The 23,143-nt window shown below is 45.3% G+C and overlaps 1 protein-coding gene across 1 annotated transcript in view; it reads right to left on the bottom strand.

The window, feature by feature from the left end:
- Positions 1-1,215: 1,215 nt before the first annotated feature.
- The window catches only part of apaf1 (apoptotic peptidase activating factor 1), a 55,573-nt gene continuing 33,645 nt past the window's right edge, over positions 1,216-23,143 (bottom strand). The window contains 1 exon segment of the mRNA XM_042078750.1: positions 1,216-2,782. Coding sequence (XP_041934684.1) covers positions 2,636-2,782 — 147 coding nt within the window. The 3' untranslated portion in view covers positions 1,216-2,635.

Raw genomic sequence — 23,143 nt, 5'->3', positions numbered from 1 at the left:
ACAGTCTTTGGTCACGTCCCCAGCGTCTGTCAACTTGACCTTTTAAAAAGGACGAGTGGCAGCTCGCGCATACTCCGACCCACAGCATGAGACTGATAGGAAACGCCCTTTCTGTGGCCCGAGGGAGAACGCTGGACAAGCCACTGGTCAGAATACCTTCAAGCTATACAATCCCAACCATTTTAGCATCAATAGCACTGTGACATGGGTCGCACAGAATAAATCATTTATTTGATTTGTTGGCAGAGGCACATTTAGGAGATGAAATGCTAACAGTGGTCAAATATGTATTACAGTGCTAAATGGAAAATAGTTCCGCTGTCATGAAATGAACTGAATTAGCATTCTGCCGGGACCACACTGGGTTATGTTAATCGAACTGGAAAGGCATCAGCATTTGTGTGTCCTGGCGTCGATTGATGGGATCTGATATTGTATGATAGGGTGTGTATGTGTGTGTGTGTTCTCGTACACATGCAGACCGGACTGATCTGGAGTGCCAGTTTACCCCTGCAGCATGTCTGCCTGACATTTGGAGAAGCAGCCAGTGATGTGGGATGAGGAGTGTGTGTGTGTGTGCGTGGGGGGGCATCATCCTGTCCGCTCAGATCTGCACGCTGTCCGAGGGAGGTGTCAGAAGCAGACGGAGCGTGACGGCCGCTGTGTCAGCAGTGCCAGCCCTTCAAGAACACACACACACACACAGACACAGCACCAAATACATACACACACACACACACACAGTAAAAAACACACACATACTCAAAGACACATTTGAGTTAACATATGCACACAGACATATTTGCTGAGATAGAGGGGCATACACACATATTTACAAAAACATGGGAGCCAACTGACACACACACACACACACAGATAAAACATATTCTTCGGAGACAAGTGTGCATAATTCAGTCGGTGGCAAATGTTTTTAGAGCTGTCAATCACCCATGGCATCAAGGAACCTCCCACTGATGTATTTTTACATAACACACACACACACACACACACATCAGCCAGGCGGGATTGCTGGCTCGCAGATAAAACAAATATAAAAAGACACAGCAGAAGACATGTGGAGGTGGTCTTCGTCATACGTCCTCATCCTCGCTCCTCACACACACACTCATCTACACACTATATTTACTCAGTCTGTTTGCTCATACCACTTCATATTCGAGCGGTAATCCAATCCATACAAAAAGCAGCCCAACATCAATACACCAACAGATTTATTGCAAGACAGGTATAAATTATGTGCATCGTGCAAGACATACAACCAGTGCCATGTAGTTTATCAACAAACTAATATTTTACCCTGAGTGCTTCTTGATCTACCCCATTGGCCCAAAGAGATGTGAAATTCTGATTGACTGTAGCAAAAAGCATCAGAGGCGGTTCCAAGGCATTTAGAAGAGGCTGGTCCAAACCATGGGGACTGACTGATTGAACAAGGCTGGACAGCTAGATCAGATACGTATCACACTCTGCATAAGATGTTGCATGCATCAATAATGATAATAATTCTATATACTATAGATTCTATATGGCTCAAGAATATTACAGTACATCTCATTGGATGTGCTGCCACATGTTCAGTCCAATGGCTGTGCTACATATTGCAAGGCAAACCCTGATTTAGATTCTAAAGAGCATCCATTTCTATTATTAGCCAAGATGGAGGAAAAAAGGGCTGCATATGTTTGGTTCATAAAGGTATAGAAAAAACTGTAGTTTAAAGACTGTAAACAGGTCTACAGTTAGCAAAAATTTCCATTTAGGATTTTTCACATTAATAAAATAGCTGGTTGTGCTGAAACAACAGCAAGTATTGCACAATTACAACTGTGTCCCTGGTGGAAGTTTACAGTCGTAAAGTATGTACAACTGTAAACTTACAGCAGGGACCACGGCAATGCATTTAATGCACAGCAGATCACTTCAGAAAGACACCACAACAGTTCCGGCTATACCATGAGGCAGAGAATAAAATAAAAACAAAAAAAACTGATGCAAATGAAAAAAATTAAAATAAAATAAAACTATTTTTAGAAATGAAGGCCTTGATATAAACAAGCGTGTACCGTGAAGCGCAAAGGGAAAAGACTGCATTTTCTTGCCCAAGAGAAAACAAATGAATAGAAAACATTTTTAAAATGTAGGTCAGGAAACATATGGTGCACAAGTACTTGGCCATGACAAAAGCTCTGTCCCAGAAAAGATGCAGCTCACCTAAAGAGGGCCACTCAACTAACCAGAAGGACAAGGCAGGGCACATTTCATAATGCGATTATCACAAACTCAGAAAATGTAAAAAATGAATAGAAACACTACATCCATAGTCTGCTTTCCAGCACTGGTCACCCACACTGACCACAGTGAGAGAATCAAAACATTGGGAGTGATTGGCATCCCACGTTGCTCCTGTGAGAGACCCCACATTCATTCCACCCTCTTTGGGATACCGATGATTCCAATGCTGTTCGGGACTTCGGGACTAAACAGAGGCACAGTCTCATTTCATATTCTTCAGGACATAGAGGATTCCGATGCGAGCATTCCAAAAGCTCGGTCTTCACCCCCCTTTCTTGAAGATGTAGACGATTCCGATGGCGAGCATTCCGGAATCTCAGGCTTATTCCACCTTCTTAAGGATGTAGAGGATGCCTATGTTGTCGATGGTGACGAAGGTGGAAAAGTCTGGTGAGACGTGGACTCTCTTGAGGTTGGCGCCGGTGGTGTAGAAGGTCTGCAGGGCCTCACCTTTCTCCACGTTCCACCACTGAGGGCACACACACACACACACACACACTGTTACAACAGCACTTAGTTCACTTAGCTCAGTGTTTCAATTTCATTAAATATTGGATACATATCCATGAAATAATTGGACCTATTTTTCAACAAAAAATTTGACTAATCCACACCGAGTGTAAAAGTTAGTAATTAACCCTGGGCTACACCAGATCCGCAAGTGAAGCCCACAAGTCTAGCACGTCTGCCATCACAGTTCCATTGATTACAGTGGAAGCTATTAGCCTGGGTGTTCCCATGCTGCCTTGTGCGCGATTTGATTCACGCTGCTAAGGCAGCCTGGAGACCATGGAGCAAATTTTCGCCTGAGATAGGGAACCAATCACAGAACAGGGGGGAAAGCAAGACGATGATGAGCTATGCACAGACGCATTTGATAGACATCCGTGGCACCCAATAAACGGATCTGGGCATTTTTTTCAAATACGAGAAAATGAACGTTTGGTTCCCAGACGTCTCATTGAGAAGTGGTGGCGCTAGCCAGGCTAGGAAGCTATGGAACACTTCAGTTATGTGTCCATTTTAGCCTGCGTGTAAGTGTTAGATTTAGGGTTAGGAGAGTGTCATGTCTGTACTTCATTGAGTAGATTTCATTATTAACTGTCTATAAGGACACCGTAATACGTATAATTGATATAAAGCGCAACCAAGTATTTCAGTTCATTGGTCACAGTGTTTTAATACTATTCCAGTTGGGCATTTCAGTATGTCATTGCATGATCCTCTCAGTCTTTAAAAAATGCCAACAGTAAGGTGGTGGTATGAGAGGCCAACAGTAAGGTGGTGGTATGAGATGCCAACAGTAAGGTGGTGGTATGAGAGGCCAACAGTAAGGTGGTGGTATGAGATGCCAAAAGTAAGGTGGTGGTATGAGATACCAACAGTAAGGTGGTGGTATGAGATGCCATCAGTAAGGCGGTATGAAGTCTCTAAATTCAAATCAGAAATATGCATCCACCTCTACTCAAAGAGGAGAAGCAAAGAAGCTTTCTGGAGGTCTCCTCAAGATTACACACACACCAATAGAAACAATGTATTTAGACACACACACACACACACACACACACACACACACACACACACAAACACACACTGCACTGCTGCAGGAGTGTTTGTGCTGACTCACTAAATGATTCCGTTTAACGATTCCGTTTCGTTTAAACATTCCTTATTCAGGCTTCTTGTCTTTGGAAACTGCTCATCAAAGGCATACACCTCAATTATTCATGAAAAACTGTCGGTTGGGGTATGTGTGAGTGTGAGTGTGAGTGTGAGTGTGTGTGTGTGTGTGTGTGTGTGTGTGCTTTCAGTGTGCACTTGTCTGTTCAGGTAAAAAAAAAACATCAGCTATGATTTTTTTGTCTACATTAGGATGGACCGGTTGATTTGAAAACCTTCCCATATACTATCAACTAACATAATACAATTTATTTAACATGACTTATTACAGGTTAATAGGCCATTTACTACACTCTGTAATAGCTTACTGATACTATTAGGGTGGTTAAGTAAGCATTTGCGCTGCTTTCTGGGGGGAAGGAGGCGATTTTTCACTTTATACACCAGATGCCCCAAACCACCTAGTTAGTTCTCCCCCCACACACACTAGACACAACCAAACACACACACACGGACAAAACAGACTCATTAATCATAGCAGACTTGAGTGGCTAAATGGTGCCTCATTTGCATCTTCTGGCAAACTTCCTGCACATTTTTGCACAGAAACACACACACACACACACACACACACACACTACACACTTTCTCCACATTCCACTCCAAACTATCTTTTTTCATTTTTTTTTTATTCCTCTCTCTCTGTCAGTTATTCCCATGCAGCTGTCTCTGGCCTTCCTTCCTTGTTCAGCACTTGTTCTTCAACTGGCCTGACAGACATACTGTGAGGAATACAAACTGTAACATTCCCATTTATATATTTATTTCACACTGAATGGATGATCAAAATGATCACACACAAACACACACACATACACACACACACACACACTCACACACACACACACTCGCGCACACACACACACACTCGCACACACACACACACACTCGCACACACACACACACACACACACACTTGCACACACTCGCACACTGCCTCCCTAGTATTGCTATATTGGTTGTCTAACAAGCTCACTTCAGAAATGCAGTATTTTTCCCCAAACACAGAAACTCCATAGCGATTACGCTCAGCAGTGTCTTAATTAGTCTCTTTGACGTCACTGCCTAAAATAGTCAGGGTTCGCTCTGTGAAATGAGACAGACGTACAGAGGGAAGCCGTTTAAACCAGGGAGCACAGATGTACACCAAGGGAGATGAAGGAGGGTGTGAGAGTGGTTTAAAAAAGATCTGGTGTGTGTGTGTGTGTGTGTGTGTGTGTGTGTGTGTGTGTGTGTGTGTGTGTGTGTAGTAGTGTAGTGAAGTATTCAGATGTGTCTGGAGTGGAAAGGGACACTGCGAAATGAACTTGACAGACTGAAAACACACACACATGATTCACACAGGATACCATGTCCTGGCAAACATGAGGAGGCAGATGCAAGAAAACACATACCCACAAATGCAGAAATGCAGTACACGCGGGAGATACCGGCAAATATTAATTTATTCATAAAATAAAACCTCTCATAGACACACACACAGAAATATACACACAGGCACACCTTTTTACTGGCTGCCCACAACAGCTATGCCCCAGCCCAATGGAAAGTGCTGTCCCTCTCTCTGTTCACACACTCACAGTCACACCCAAAAAGTTACCACACACACACACACGCACACACAATAAAGGCATAAAAGCATAATCCGTCTTTTTCCAAAGAGCTCACAGTCTGTATAGGAAACTGAGCGCACAGCCAGATCAGAAGATCAGAGGATGAGAGCGTGTGTATATGGTTTAGTGAGAATCTGAGGATTCAGACACACACTCCAAAATACACACACACATGGACGCACACACACACATTCCAAAATACACACACACATGGACGCACAGGCTCCGTTATGCAACCAAGATGGAAATGTCTGAAAGGAAGAAAACAGCCTTCAATAATTCACGTTTTTTCAAAGCCTCAGTTGTCCCCTCCTCTCTCTCTCTCTCTCTCTCTCTCTCCCTTCTTTTTTCTTTTCTCCGACTTCATTATCCATCTCTCCCTCTCTCTATCTCTCTCTCTCCCCCACTCCTTCAAGCTGTTTGTGCGCACTGCGGCCTGATTTAGCCTGTGTGACATGTGGCCCCCCCAGTGGGGCGTTAACACAGAGCTAGACACTACCTAGCAGACGCAAAAGAGAGAGAGAAGAGGAGGAGATGTGAAGGAAGGATGGAGGGATGAAGAGAAGAAAGAAAGGGACGGAAGGAAAGAAGACAGGAAAAAATATATATATATCTGCAGCAGAAACAGATAACAGATAACAATGTCCACTGCATGTCCACAACAGAGGCACTCCACATAAGCCTGGTAAGTACATATGATCTTCTGTTTGAACGATATGGACATCAAAATCAAAACTGCTGCAGCTCAACTAAAGTCTAACTCATCACTAATCTGTAGTCCGGGATAACTAAAGTCTAACTCAACTCAACTAAAGTCTAACTCATTACTAATCTGTAGTCCGGGATAACTAAAGTCAAACTCAACTCAACTAAAGTCTAACTCATCACTAATCTGTAGTCCGGGACAGTCGGCTTCACAGTTTACAGCAGAAACAATACATAGATGCTCTCCTTACAGTGATGGTCACTTCCTGTGATGTCATCATTGAGAGCACGGTGTAACTTCTGACTTCTGATTGGCTAAACTGGGCCTACTGTATGTAGTGAGCTAGCCACCTCTGAAGACAAAGAAACTTCACAATACACAATTCATGGTCCTGGGTGCAGTTCAGAAGGTGTAATGAGTCCTTTGGCCAGATGAGTTTAGTATCAGTAGCTCTGCAAACCAGAGCACTCAAAACACACAGAGAGAGTGAAATAGGCTAAAATTGGCTCTGACGAGATGGCAGCTGAGCTGTGTACAGAATTTCATAACCTTGTGTATTGTAGAAACAATGTTTAAATCAACAACTTTCTGTCAGAGTTCTGTGTTCCTAATCCTTCTGTCCATGTAGCAACAAAAATCAACTCAAATGTTTCCCCTCCGCTACAAGCTTATCTCGAGAAGTGTTTCATAGATAAGAGAAATGACACATCAGTTCTCAAGCAGCAGGTGCACTACAGCATCTAAAGACCTGGCATCTACCACACATTAATAGGTCAGGGTGGTCACACCAATCCTAAATGAAAGGACCCAGCGGCAGGTGAGTGTGTGACGGTGGGGGGTGGAGAAGACGCCGCTGCAAAATTGCCGTCCCCTTAAAACTGTCCTTGTTAGACACATTAACAAGATCAATGGGGAATTGATGCAATCATTCCATTTAAGCCTCAATGCTCTCTCACTAGCAGTGGCAGTGTGATGAAGTGCTCTCTCTCTCTCTCTCTCTCTCTCTCTCTCTTTCTCTCATGTTTTCTCTATCCATCACTCTCTCGATCTGTCCTGTAGAAGAACGAGGGGGGAGAAGAGGGCTTTCTGCCTGTCAAGATGTCTGAAGGGTGATGTGAACTTGGCAACAGCTGCAGGGAGAGGGGAGGATGCCAACAAGCAGAAGAGAGGAGAGGAGAGGAATGGAGAGAGAAGGTGGAAGGAAAAGAAGAGGTTGATGAAGGGGAGAGAGAGAGAAGAAGAGAAATGGAAGAGAGACTAGAGAGGCTGATGAAAAAAGAGAGAAGAGAGAAATGGGGAGAATACAGAAGGGGGAGGTGGAGAGAGAGAGAGAGAGTTTGATGAGAGGAGAGAGGAGAAGAGAGAGGGTGCGGGACAGTTACAGTGATTGAATGGAGAGAAGACAGGAGTGATGAGGAAAGGAAGGACGAGAGAGAGAGATGAGAAGAGGATGAGAGAGAGAGATGAGAAAGGAGGATGAGAGAGAGAGATGAGAAGAGGATGAGAGAGAGAGATGAGAAAGGAGGATGAGAGAGAGAGATGAGAAGAGGATGAGAGAGAGAGATGAGAAAGGAGGATGAGAGAGAGAGATGAGAAGAGGATGAGGGAGAGAGATGAGAAAGGAGGATGAGAGAGAGAGATGAGAAAGGAGGATGAGAGGAGTGAAGAAGCAAAAGGAAAGGGTAGAAGCAAACGAGAGAAGTAGAGTCAGAGAGACAGGAGAGGTCAGGAGAAGCGAGGAGAGGAGGATAGAGGACAGCGATCGATGGACGAGTCTGGAGATGCACAGAGATTCTGAAGGAGGGAGAGAGAAGGCGAACTCCTGTGCCAGTTTTCTGTCCAAACTCCACAAGGGGAAATAACATTACCATTCCTCTGTCGTCAGCGTATGAATAATCGTCCTTTAGCCTGTCAATTCTCTCCTCAAGCATTTCCTAAACATCCCAAATGCAATTTCTCTTTCTTTCCCCTACATCCCTCCCTCTCTCCCTCCCTCTCTCCCTCCCTCTCTCTCCCTCTCTTTCCTTGTCTCTCATGGGTGATTTGACTTTCTATGTCTTTAGTAACTCTTATTCCACTCAATCTCTCTCAGTCATCTTCCAAATTGCTGTGTATGTATGTGTGTGTGTGTCTCTGTGTGTGTGTATGTGTGTGTGTGTGTGTGTGTGTGTGTGTGTGAGATGTGAGAGACTACGAGTCTCTCTCTCTCTGTGTGTGTGTGTGTGTGTGTGTGTGTGTGTGTGTGTGTGTGTGTGTGTGTGTGTGTGTGTGTCTGTCTGAGTGCTTGAAGAAGTAGAAGTGCTTGAGAGGAATACAGAGCAGGCCACAGCCCTGGGAGAGGATTCAAGGATACAAGGAAGTTTATTGTCACATGCATATAGTTACTGGAAGTAAGAAATACAGTGAAATTATGTCTGGTGTCAGCCTATTTGTGCAAAGTGGGGGGGTAAAAAGTGCAGTAGAAGAGGGGTTTAGTAGATTAAGTGGCAAGGGCTGCATAAGAAAGGTGGGGGAAGATTGGAATTGGGGGGTGGGGGGGGGGGGGGGGGGGGGGCACCAACAAGGAGCACCCAAGAGCAACAGGGGCAAGGAAAAACTCCCTTACCAAGGAAGAAACCTTGGGCAGATCCACGGCTCAAGGGGCTAACCCAACTGCCAGGGGTCTTGGTGTGTGTGTTGGGGGGATGACAGGGGAGATGGGATAGTGTGCCGTGTATGTGGGGAGAGGGCAGTGTGCAATATGTGTGTTGGAGAAGCTTCCTCATGAGACAATGTGCTGTGTATTGGGGGGGGGTGGGGGGGACGGGACAGTGTGCTGTAAGTATGTTGGATGTGTGTTGGAGAAGCTTCCTGATGAAATAATGTGCTGTGTGTGTAGGGGAGAGGGGGGGGGCAGTGTACTGCAAGTATGGTGAAGGGACTTACAAGCAGAGTACTGTATGTATGATGTATGTGAGTGATGAAGATGTGTGTGTGGGCGGGAGGGGAGTGTAGCAGTGACTGTGTGTGTGTGTGTGTGTGTGTGTGTGTGTGTGTGTGTGTGTGTGTGTGTGTGTGTGTGTGTGTGGGTAGGTGGGGGCAGTGTTCTGTAGGTATGTAGAGGATGTGTGTTGAAGAAGATCCTGAAGACAATGTGCTGTGTATGTAGGGAGGGGGGGGGGGCAGTGTGCAGCAAGTAGAGGAGGCTTACTGTAGCAAGCAGTGTGCTGTATGTATGTGAGGTGATGACAGTGATGATGTAAGTGTGTGTGTTTTTTGTGTGTGTGTGTTGGGGATGGGGGTGGGGGCAGAAAGGCTAGGCAATCAAGGACATGGGTAGATGGAGGAGAAATCAAAAATAATAAATAAAAAGTTCTATGGAGATGTGCAAAAGTTGGAGAAAGTCAGATATGTGTGTGTGTGTGTTTGATGTGTGATGAAATAAGAAAATAAATAAAAGGTCTGTAGCATAGGGTGAGGGATGTAAAAGTGCTAAAAGTCTTGTAGGTGTGTGTGTGTGTGTGTGTGTGTGTGTGTGTGTGTGTGTGTGTGTGTGTGTGTGTGTGTGGGGGGGGGGGGGTTATGAGTGCTGAGGAGTGAATGAGTGCAAAGTCAGTATAGTGTGAGTTCAGAGTTCGGATGGCCTGGGGATAAAAACTTCTCCTGAGTCTCTCAGTTCTGGCTTTGTGACTACATAGGCGTCTATAAGCAGTGGACTCAAAACACAGCCTTGGGGAGCACCAGTTAGAGAGGGAGAGGGAGAGTTAGTGAGCACAGAGGAGGAGTATCTACTCTACTCTACTCTACTCTACTCTACTCTACTCTACTCTACTCTACTCTACTCTACTCTACTCTACTCTACTCTACTCTACTCTACTCTACTCTACCCTACTCTACCCTACTCTACCCTACTCTAATCCATAAAGAGGATTACCGGCAAGGACAAAGCTGGGGAAGAAGTTCACCAGCCCGATAGGGGCAGATGACCAGGGGAGAGTTCTTTGTGCGTGTGTGTGTCTGTCTGTCTGATTGGACTTTTTGAGCGAGGCTTACTGAGCTAACCCTAAACTGATAGGGTGACTGACTGCCGGACACACACACACACACACACACACAGATATTGTATAACATCAAAATGAATAGCTCTGAAGTAAACTGACAATAGATTGGATAAGCATATCCCCAACTGACTCACGTGCATGCTCTCTCTCTCTTTCTCTCTCTCATACACACACACACAAAGTTGAGTAAGTTCACATTTTGCACAGAGTAAGAACGTTTACACACACATTGGCATCCACCCACACATATCAACATTTGGTAGTCATAGGCTCACATACACCCTCCCACACACATTCACAAACACACATGCACACTAAAACTAGCACAAGCAGTACTGCAATGCTACACATGCACACTACACTAACTCTAACGCAAGCGGTACTACAATGCTACACACACACACACACTCAATCTCTGGCATGCATACATAATCTCCCTTTGTCTTTGTGAAGTGTTTCCTCACACAAAAAAACAACAAAAAAACACCTGCAACACACACACACACACACACACACACACACACACACACACACACACACACACACGCTTCCATTTCAGCAGTAATCTAACCAAACACCGTCTCATCATTCACACTCATATTAACACACACATGCCATCTGTTCAGCCACTGCAGTGCATAAAGATACACTCCCCTTCAGGGCTCTTTGAAGAAACTCATTCAGTGCAACATTACACACACAAACACACACACACTTTCTCTCTCCCTCTCGCTCAGACACACACAATGTTAGTGTGTGTGTGTGTGTGTGTGTGTGTGTGTGTGTGTTTGGGTTGGTGTCTGTTTGTATTTCCTACCGCCTCGCCGCTAATCTACATCAATTCCATTTACTGTGATCAAAGAACTAGAAAAAACAGCTGTTTACGCCTGCTCTAACACTAATCTCTCTCTTTTTCTACCTTTCTCTCTTCTTCTCTTTCTCTCTCACTCTTTCCCATGACCTCCCTCTCCCTCTCTCTTCTCATCTTGGGCATGCGTGTAGTTTGGGACTCTTTTCAGGTAACAGGAGAGAAATCCTAAACCTGTAAGTGATGCATACAAGATTGTGAGCATGCATGCGAGAACTGTGTGTGTATGTGAATGAGTAAGTGTGAGCATGTTTGTGTGTGTGTGTGTGTGTGTGTGTGTGTGCGCATTTGAGTGAGTTTGTTTATGAGTGTGTGTGTGTGTACATACGTATGTGTGTGTGTGTGTGTGTGTGTGTGTGTGTGTGTGTACGAGTGTGTGTGTGTGTGGGCGGCTGCCTGATGACCTCACAGAGCATCAGAACGGCACGTCTTCTCTGCGCTGCCAAGTCAGTAGGACTTCTAAATTTAAAAATAATTATGAGCCATTTTTGGTTGACTGCTCTAATATCCCCCAAAAGCAGCAGAGGCAAAGGATGGAGGGAGAGGAGGGGTGAGGAGAGGAGAGGAGGGAAAGAGAGAGAGAGGGATGCAGGGAGGGGGCAGGGAGGAAGAGAAGGTCAGAGAAAGAAGGAAGCAAAAGAAAATGAGAAGAGATAAAATGTGGAGACAGACAGAGAGGAAGATGGGGAGAGAGAGAGAGAGAGAGAGAGAGAGAGAGAGAGAGAGAGAGAGAGAGAGAGAGATAGAGAGAGAGAGAGAGAGGCTTAACACTCCTTTATTAAAACAATATCAGGTGTTTAACCACTACACAATAAAATCATGTTAAAAACACATACAAGTTACAAGTTAAAAAGAAACATCACAGGGCTCGCAGAGCAGATTCATATGTTGAAAACAACCTGCCCATCCCCCCACCCTCACACAGCAACCCCCCCCACCCCCCATACCACCAGAAATCTCTCAATGTCATCCACCATCCTGTAAAAAGCATATTCAGACTTGATTCTCCCCCCCACCACCCCCCTAAAAATCTCCACAGGATTGGTTGAAACTCGCCCCGCCATCTTGTACTTCCTTGACAACCAAATTGCCATTTTTGCTGCACCCAACAAGAAATTGACTAAACACACTTCCCTTTTCCTTTTGGCCTTGTATACAACCCCTTCAATGAAGAATTGAAAAGAAAACACTACTCCTACCTTCGCTACCCAGGCACTCAGGAGCTCAAAGAGCTCCCCCAGTCTTACACAGAAAAGAAAAAGGTGCTCAACTGTCTCATCCAACCCACAAAAGGGACACCCCCTCCCAATTGCCGGATTCAGGTGTGCCACATGTCTGTTTGTAGCTATAACCCCGTGGACGAGCCTCCATTGTAGATCGGCCGTACGTTTCTCGATTGGAGGCTTATAAAAAGACCTCCAAGCAGGTATAAATCCTGCCCCAAACACTTCTGGCCACCTCCACGCCCTAGCACCACCCAGTGCAGCCTGGTAATACGCTCTCACGTACACCAAGTACAAAGTTTTTCTATCGAGCTCTTGAAAGGGCCTAACATCCAACTCCCCATGGGAAGCTACACCGCCCCCCTCATCATCCAAAGCGTGAGAAATGGACATCGAGACCAACACTGAGGGACAGCGATACCGCACCTCCCAACCTGCTGGTGACTGTACCTGCAGGGCCTCCTTGCATACCGCCGGCAACGCCATGGTTAGTTCCTCCAGCATCCTCACCAGGATTCTTAGGGACCGAATGCCAGTGTCACGCTGCAGTGAGGCTGCTGCTCTCCAGCCGCTCCCATCCCGTAGATGGGCCAAAACCGTGAGCCCAGCTCTCACTAGGCAGCTCTTCACAGTCTCTGTAGACAAGATCTTTGTCCTCAGAAAAGGATTGTGGAACAAAGGTTCCCCCATGATCCACTCCCCCACTTGTGATGCAATCCGCTCTTTCTTCAAAGTCTGCCATGCTCTTAAAACTGACGCATAAAAGGGAGACAGTCTTGTGAAATCCAGCCCATTCAGATCCAAAAGGAAAAGCTGACGGTCAAAACCCATTGGCGTTCCCTTCCTCAGAAGACAACAGGCCACTGCTGCCCAGGCCAGATCTGTCCCATAGAGCAACTTCTGAGCAGTCAGCAACCGGAACGCGCAAATCCGGCTTCGTATGTCCACAAGCCCTTGACCCCCTTCCGAAGTGGGAAGATACAGCACTGGGGCAGGAACCCAATGCTGCCCTGACCAGAAAAAGTTCACCAATTTCCTCTGCACCTCCTTAACCATCTGGTCTGGGGGCTGCAGCACAGCGAGCTTGTGCCATAACGTGGAGGCAGCCAGGTTATTAGTGACCAGGACCCTACCCCTGTAGGATAGCTCAGGTAATAGCCAATTCCATTTAGACAACTTGGCAGCCACCTTCTCCGGCAATCCCTCCCAATTTTTGAGTCTATACTCCCGCCTTCCCAGAAACACTCCCAGAAACTTAAACCCATCACGCCCCCACTGAACACCCCCTGGTAGTGAAGGTGGCCCCTCTCCTGCCCACCCACCCACAATAAACCCCTCACTTTTGCCCCAGTTGACCCTTGCTGATGAGGCCCTCCCATACACATCAAGAGCCCCAGATAATGCTGAAACGTCATCCTCTCCTGACAGTCAGATCATCAGCATATGCCGAAATAGAGCAAGACAATCCCAATCCAGGTACAGAAGCACCCTTTAACCTTTTCCTTAAAAGACACAGCAATGGCTCTATTGCAAGACTGTACAGCTGCCCTGAGAGAGGGCAGCCCTGGCGTATCCCCATTTTAACCAGGACTGGATGACTGAGCCCACCTCCTACTTTAAGCATTACTGATGCTCTTTTGTACAGCAGCTTTAAAAAAGAAACAAATCTTCCCCCAAACCCAAAAGCCTCCAACACATTGAAAAGGTACTCATGGCCCACCCGATCAAATGCTTTCTCTTGATCGATTGATAAAAACCCAAGATTAAGATTATTCTCTATTGAGACATCAATCATATCTCTCATTAAAAACAAATTGTCCATGATAGTCCGCCTCGGTATACAGTACGTCTGGTCCTTTGCTATTAAAATATCCAAAAAACCTTTGAGTCTATTGGCCAAGACTTTTGACAATATCTTGTAGTCCAAGCACATCAAAGATAAGGATCTCCAGTTCCTCAGTAGTCCAAGGTCCCCCTTTTTAGGGAGTAGGGCTAGAACTGCTCTCCTGCAGCTAACCGGCAGCTCACTCCTCCTAAGGCACTCCTGCAGCATCTCCAAATAGTCCTTGCCTAACAGTCCCCAAAAGCACTGATAGAATTCTGCTGGCAGGCCATCAATACCAGGTGAACGCCCCTTGGAAAGCTGCTGGACAGCCTCAGACAACTCTTGTAGGCCGATTTCCCTGTCCAGCGCTCCCCTGTCATCCGCCCCCAGCCTTGGAAGGCCCTCCAGCAATTGCCCCAAGCATTCAGGATCGCACTCAGAAGCTCCATACAGATCAGTGTAAAAATCCATTGCCATCCTCCTCATCTCCACAGGATCATGCGTTAGTGTCCCATCACTCTTACGTAACACATCTGACTCTGCTGCGCAACCTTATGCTCTAAATTAAAAAAATACTTAGTGGGAGCATCCATATCATTGATTGCAGCAAACCTGGCTTTAATTAATGCCCCATTCGCCCTCTCCTGTAGCAATGCTCTTAGCTCCTGCGTCTTATTATGTAACTCATTAACACGCCCCATACTGTTTTTCCCCAACTCCTTTCCTATATTACGTATTTCATCCTCCAACTGTTTAATGCTTCTCTTTGCTATAGATGTGGTGTTGTAAGTGAAGTCTTGACAGAAACCCCTAATCTGAGCCTTCCCCACCTCCCACCGTTGTGCCAGATCTCTGAAAGCCATCTTCCTTAACCTCCAACTTGCCCAGAACTCAGCAAACATGTCGCAAAAAGACCTATCTTGCAACAACTTAACATTAAAGTGCCAATAATATTTTGTGCGTGATTGAGAGAGAGAGAGAGAGAGAGAGAGAGAGAGAGAGAGAGAGAGAGAAAGGTGGTGGTGGTGATGGAGCTGCAGTTTGCAGATAATGGCATTTCTCTTGAGGAAGGTGTGGCAAAGGGCCATACCTTTACACCCTTACACAAAAGTGCTCATTAAAACAGACAGTGTAATGAATGTGTATGTGTGTGTGTGTGTGTGTGTGTGTGTGGGGGGGGGGGGGGGGGGGGGGTGCAAAAAGGTGGTGCAAAGAAAAAAATACTTGGTGGTACACCTTTGTGTGTGTGACAGATTGAGACAGAACGAGAGAAAGTCTGTGTGTGTGTGTTTGTGTGTGTGTGTGTGTGTGTCCTTTGTCTGGCAGAGAGATAGCTATCTCATTGTTGTGCTATCTAATGAGACACACAGAAACCTTAATAGAATTATCTTAGACGGAGAGGGCTGTCAACGCAACAATTCCCAGCTCCATATCTCCACTCAAGCGCGCACACACACACACACACACACACACACACACACACACACACACACCTCTACGCTCCATATCTCCACTGAAGCAGCACACATCTGTGTCGCGTCCATTATCCTGTTCCATTGACATGATGACACACAACAGCAGGGCAAATGTGTGTGAATGTGTGCTCATCCATATGTCTGAGCTTGTGTGTGTGTGTGTGTGTGTGTGTGTGTGTGTGTGTGTGTGTGTATGGTGTTTTAATCCTAAGAGGGTCAAATTCCTTGTGCATTGATGGACTGTGGGTTTAAAGATAAATATGTTTGTGTAATTCTATGTATAAGGGAATGTCATATTACTTATTTACCTTGTGCCTTATGCTTTTATCAATATCACACGTGTGTGTGCGTGTGTGCGTGAGTGTGTGTGTGTGTGTGTGTGTGGACAATAACCTTCCTTAATCTGTGTGTCCTCTTTATCGCCGCCTGCAGGGGAGAACTGAATGTGTTACATAAGACAAGCACCATGTGGCACCTACACAACTGGCCCATTCAACCATACACACACCCCAACACACAACACACACTCTACTGGGAATGTGTGTGAGTAGCCGAGTAAGTGACTTAGTGTGTGTGTGTGTGTGTGTGTGTGTGTGTGAGTGTGTGAGTAAGGGGGGAGGCTGAGACAGGTATCTAGATTAAAAATAAACAGAATAGTGATAGAGAGAGCATGAAAGAGAGAAAGAAGAAAGAGAGCAGAGGAGGAGAGGGGAAGACTGATAGTGAATGGAGCTGAAGGAGAGAGAGAGAGAGAGAGAGAGAGAGAGAGAGAGAGAGAGAGAGAGAGAGCAGAGGAGGAGAGGGGAAGACTGATAGTGAATGGAGCTGAAGAGAGAGAGAGAGAGAGAGAGAGAGAGAGAGAGAGAGAGAGAGAGAGAGAGAGAGAGAGAGAGAGAGAGAGAGAGAGAGAGAGCAGAGGAGGAGAGGGGAAGACTGATAGTGAATGGAGCTGAAGGAGAGAGAGAGAGCAGAGGAGGAGAGGTGAGGGGAAGACTACGTCTGAAATGGACCTTTAATTATTCATCCAACACTGGGCTCCCTAAAATATTGATATCCAGACAATCTCTTTTTCATTCTCACTCACTCACTCTATCTCTCTCTCTCTCTCTCTCTCTCTCTCACACACACACACACACACACACACACACACACACACACACACACACACACACACACACACACACACACACACACACACACACACACACAAAGGCAATCAGACAATGGCAGGGAATGGAGTGGAACCCTGCCAAAGGGGAGAGTCAGAGAACAACTGTGTGTGTGTGTGTGTGTAGAAACAGTTACTATTGTGAGGAAGAGGTTATGACTGAATTACAGACAGTAGAGCAAAGTAGGCAGATGTGTGTTAAGCAATAAGCCTTCTTATGTGACTGCTATTGCGATTGGATCATATTTATGTGTGCACACAAACATTCACAGCAGACAGAAACCACTACTTGAAGACATCAAGAACACAGTACTGTATGTGTGTGTGTGTGTGTGTGTGTGTGTGTATGTGTGTGTCTGTGTCTGTCTGTGTATGAATGTGTGTGTATGAATATAGTTGTGTGTGGGTGCATCTGAATGTGTGTGTGTGTGTGCCTCCATAATATCTCTGTGGCTTGAACACAAAGTGACAGACTCATCACCAAAGGCCATGTGGCAAGATTAGCCAGCCATGGCAACAGTCAACAGCTCAATATATATATATGTGTGTGTGTGTGTGTGTGTGTGTGTGTGTGTGTGTGTGTGTGTGTGTGTGTGTGTGTGTGTGTCCAGACAGTGTTGTTGGGCCTCCATAATATCTCTGTGGCATGAACACAAATGGACAGAGTCATCACCAAAGGCCATGTTCAGCCATGGCAACAGTTAAGAGCTCAAAATGTGTGTGTGTGTGTGTTTGCATGTCTGCATATGTTAATACATGTATATGAGCTTGTGTGTGTTTGTGTGTGTGTGTGTGTGTGTGTGTGTGTGTGTGTGTGTGTGTGTGAGAGAGAATGTAAGCATAGGGGTGTAGGAGTGAGTGAGTGTGTGTATTTGTTAGGGGTGGGAGATATGGACAAAAAATAATATCTCGATATTTTTTGTGATTTTGACGATAACGATAATTAGTCGATATCCTTTAAAAAAAATGTTTTGTTAATTATTTATGAATAGCATCATTACAATAATAACCAATTACCTAACCTGTGACTTTTTAACCAAATCAACCAATGCATTGTCACTCTGACACATTTCCAATTCTGCCCCCACTTGGGTGTGTGGCAATGACATGGTCTAGCCAGCTACATTAGAGAAGATGAATAGGCCTAACAGTTTCCCAAGAGAAAGTCTGAGGCTGAAGTTCCTTTCAAACCTTTACATAGGATTCACTGTAAAACTAAGCAGACCAACAGAGTACATATCAGTTATTTCCTTCTATGTTTTGTTTAAGAGCACTAGCCTTCCAAGAGGCTAGCATTCCAAGTTACAGAATAGAAACTAATGCGTTAGCTTATGGCTAATGTATATGAGAAATCCCATAGAGATGCTAACGGTTAGCATAAGCGGTAAACGTAGATATTTACAGCGAACTTCAGTCCATTTACAAAAGAGTTACTTGAGAATAGTTCTTTGTTTACAACTGACTATTAAAATACTCAAAGGCTAATGTTTTCTCGCCATATAATACCGTGTAGGAAAAAACGTGACTGTCTCATCAATGCTACTTGAACAGATACTTGACAAAAGTAGCCGCATAAAATCCCAAGTAGGCTACTCTCGCTGCACAAAATAAACATTAGGCGTGCGTGGGACAACGTTGTGACCCACTAGTGATCACGTGACACTTGCTCTGCTGCAGCCAGGGGCTTCTCCCGCATACACCTCCTGGGAATGTAGGAGTCTTCAATGCGTGATTTCGAGTGTTTTTTCCCCATAAGTAATTTAAATACTCGATAATGTCAAATTGTACATTGTTAAAACAACAATCACGATATTATCGCAGACGATATATATCGCCCACCCCTAGTATTTGTGCATGCCTGCAGATATGTCTGTCTGTGTGTGTGTGTGGCCTCTGCTCCCTACTCCTAATGACACCATGGTGCTGTGGTGGCTGGATGGTGTGTGTGGAGGCTTTGCAGGGCTTTAGTGCTCTCTGTATGAGGGGCTCCTGATCAGGCCCCTAAACCCACAGCCCCCTCCTCCCATGCTTCTCTCTCTTCATCTCTCACATCCCTCCCACCCTTGAGTGAACACACACACACACACACACACACACACACACACACAAACCATCAAATCCACTCATCCCTCTGTGAATCTGGGGAGTGTGGGAAGTATGGCCCTGTCCTCCCAGTCAAGACAATTACCATGGACACCCACCCACACACACACCCAACCACCCACCCACACACACACACACACACACACACACACACACACACACACACAAGCTCCAAGAGTAAGACAATTACAGTATCTCTAATGAGCATGAGGAGGCTCTGAGCTCTGATAAATATTTCACAAAACACGCACAAGAAAAAAAACAAAAAAAAAACAGAAAACAGACTGGCAATAACAAGGCTGATCTACTTTCCAAAGCCCACAGCTCCTAGCGGCTTCAGCCAGACACCAGCTGCACTCCACCATTCTCCCACAGAGACCCAGAAAGCACTAGTAACACTTTCACTCACACACAGACACACTTATATACACACATAGCCTCTCATGTGCACCCTTCACACACATAGAAACACACAGAAACACACACACACACGAGGACAGCACAAAGAGCCTCCACTGCCACAGTGCACCAGTTGGCCTCATAAATGGTGCTGGAGCAGCTAAGTAATGGCCTCGTTTGGAAGTCAGAACTCATTTCTCTGGTGTGTGTGTGTGATGTGCTGATTTTCCTTCTGTCTCCTTCTCTTCCTTTCACAAGCCGACATCTTTGTGTGTGTTTCTACTACTATTTTTTCCCCCAATGGCTCAGGAGGAGTCGTAGCAGATTGACACTGCAGGTGAGTGTCCCTGATCTTCCTCTCCCATTGAGATAGCTGGCAGCAGATCATCACAGGAGCAGATCATAATGGCACCAGCCTATTGTGACAGCGGACTGTCCTAGGAGACCAGATCATTATGATGTCATTCTATTATTACATCGCATATCAGATACCAGAGATGTGTGTCCGAATTCGTCCCGTATTCAAATAGTATTAGTATTCGAATAGTTTTCTGCTTGCTTTGAATTTGCATTACATTTGTGTAGAAAGAGTTGTAGGTGAAATTAAACAATTTCCAATATTGATACAAAATATTTAAATTGCTACCCTTGAATGCTTACCTCTTTTCATTATGACACTAATTATGCAGCCGTGTGTGTGTGTGTGTGTGTGTGTATGTGCGTGTGTGTGTGTGTGTGAGAGAGAGTGTTTGTTGAGGGGTGGGGGTTCATTCATCATTTTTACACTTTGTAAATGTACCAGTGTGGCACATGTCAACATGCTGGATGTCTGTAGATGTTCTACTGGTTCTCTCACTGATCCTCAACCCAAGCCCCTTCCCCCATATCTGTGTCTATCAAGGTCACCATGACCTTGACTCATCTGCAGCTGGTGTCCATAGGGATAAGATGATGTCTTCCTTTATGGGCATTCAGGTCCTCCTCAGCACCTGTCTAACGAGGCCTAATAACTCTTAACGAGGTGCAAAGCGTAGAGCTGTGATTCACCTCCTGCGAGACCTGATGAGCCATGTGTCATTATGCACAGCCCCTCTCATCTCACACGTGCGCTATGGAGACCAGTTTCATTTCTCTACTGAGCAATAAAAGAAAACCTCTTGATGCCCTCTACTTTCAGCTCGCACTCCTACACACATGTCTTACACATACACACACACACAGGCAGCCTGGCGTAAAGGCTACACTTCCGTATCCATACACATTATGCAAACACACACACACACAGACCCCAACAGTCTTAGCCACACATTTCTGGTCACACACTGTTCATTCAACTCTTCTGTACTTCCATTCCACAGTTCATTTTAACACCTACACATCTATCTATCTATCTATCTATCTATCTATCTATCTATCTATCTATCTATCCTCCCTTCATCCCTAAATCCAGTAATTACTATCTTGACCTTTAGAGTTCTCTTCACTCCAGCCAAGCCATACCTTTCTCATTAGTCCCCCCTTTTGTCATAAAGTTTAATGTGCAGGACACGGATCTGCTATTTAATACAGGAGATCTGTAGCCCTCGAGAATGCCTGGGGCCGTTTAGGAGCCGTGACTGATAGCCACGGCCAGGACGCAATGTGACTTGGAGATTATGGCCACTGCAGCGCCACAGCAGAGGGGCAGAAGGGTAGAATGGGGGAGGGAGAGAGAGAGAGAGAGAGAGAGAGAGAGAGAGAGAGAGATGGAGAGAGGGAAAGAAGAAGGGAGGGAAAGAGAGAGAGTTGGGGAGAGAGGGATGATGGGAGGAGGAGGAGGATATGTGAGCGAGGTAGAGAGAGGCAGAGTAGGAGAGAGGGCGAAAGTGATTGAAAAGGCACATAGAGGGAGAGAGAGAGAGAGAGAGGGAGAGAGAGATAAAAAGGAAGACTGATGAGAGGGAAAGAGAGGCCTGATAGCTGGAGCGTGAACGCAGGGCGATAAGGTTGATGTTTTGGCCGCTTGCCCCCCTGCTTCACCTCCAACCAGCACCCCATATCCGTCAGGGAAACATTATCGGAGGAGACGACCCTGGCAACACAGAGCAGCAGCTGGGCTTTCCTCCTTCACAATCCACTCATCCATCACTGCACACACACACACAAGCACGCACAAGCACACACACACACACACACACACACACACACACACACACACATAATCAGCATGCTGTGAGGTCTAACAATCACACCCAATTCTGGCCTCTCAACTGTGTATTACAGAGGGTATGATATACCCTACAGGCCTAAACATGTAAATACATACACACACGCACACACACACACACACACACACACACACACACACACACACACACACACACACACACACACACAGGTATTCACATATATGCAGAAACACACTCACTCAATACAAACACAATGACACATACACAATCACACAGTACACACACACATACACATGTACACATATACACAAACACACACCCACACCCACACAAACGAATGTATATGGTGATGTCACATCGTCTCAGTAACTCACTTCAGTCATACATAACCTGCCCAGAGGTCAGACATGTGGAGGGAAGCAGTAGACCCACTTTGTGCATTCTAGGAAATAAACTCTAATAAACTTGGTGCGATGCTGTTAACTTCACTGTTAGCTGATGCTAGCTAGCAGTGTTCTGTCTGTGTCTCATCAGGGGCTGGATTGAGACCGCACTACTGCTGTAACGTCAGGAGTATATAATCACATTGGGCCACTGTCCCTCCCCAAGGATCCCACAGAACCTAAAGACACTCAATAATCAGCATCATGATTGACAGGTCATTTTGCAGGTAATAATAAGCCCTGGAGGTGTGAGCTACAAGAAGCTAAGAAGTGGTGGATGGCCATAAGCCATAGAAATCTACAGGGAGAAAGCCATTATGTAGGGCGCTAAAACAGATGAAAATGCTTGACCGTGTTTAATGCTAGAGGTCAGATTTATGGTTGGTCATGTGGATGTGACAATCTATGCTCGCCTCAATAAGACACCAGATCGCTGAAACATATGAATGCAATGATGCACAATGAAATGTGGGGTATTTAACAGACACTCAAAAAACTAAATTGAATGTCCGCACACTTGCTCCCGTTTTGCTTTTTCTTTCATTTCACCAAGTGAACGTTTTCGAGCTACACGCTCTTCATCAGACTTCAATTTTTAACAGACACCCCATCGATCCTTCTCTGACTCAGTCTTGAAATTGTTAACAAATAGCATCGACCTCCTAAACACCCTCTTTCAGTTCTCTTTCAGTCAAAGCACTTGAACCAGAGAGGGTTAAGGCGGTTAGTAATCAAGGATCTTTGCTTGAACGTCACCTTTGGGGTTTTTTTGTACCACAAGGTGACGGGTGAATGACCTAAACCCATCTGCAATCAGGAATCAGAACATAATGTAAAATTAAAAGTTGCTAAGTAAAAGTATAAGTATAGTAGAAATTGGTAAGAAATTAAATTTCATTACATGTCATTAATAAGACACAGTTGTTCATCAGTCTCTATTGTGAGAACTGGTGAAAATGAATGAGTTCAGAAGGATACAAACAGGAGGAAATGTCAGTGTCCTAGTAACTTAACCCGCTCATAAATATCTGGTCCACTGGTGAAAAGAGTTGTTAAGACAAGGACACTGTGATTCACAGAGGGAATGTGCAGAGCGCATGACCTCAACCTTGTTTACAT

The sequence above is a fragment of the Alosa sapidissima genome, chromosome 22 (genome assembly GCF_018492685.1).
Source record: "Alosa sapidissima isolate fAloSap1 chromosome 22, fAloSap1.pri, whole genome shotgun sequence".
Taxonomy (NCBI): Eukaryota; Metazoa; Chordata; class Actinopteri; order Clupeiformes; family Clupeidae; genus Alosa; species Alosa sapidissima.
The sequence above is the reverse complement of the archived record's forward strand: the minus strand, read 5'-3'. Positions and strand labels throughout refer to the sequence as shown.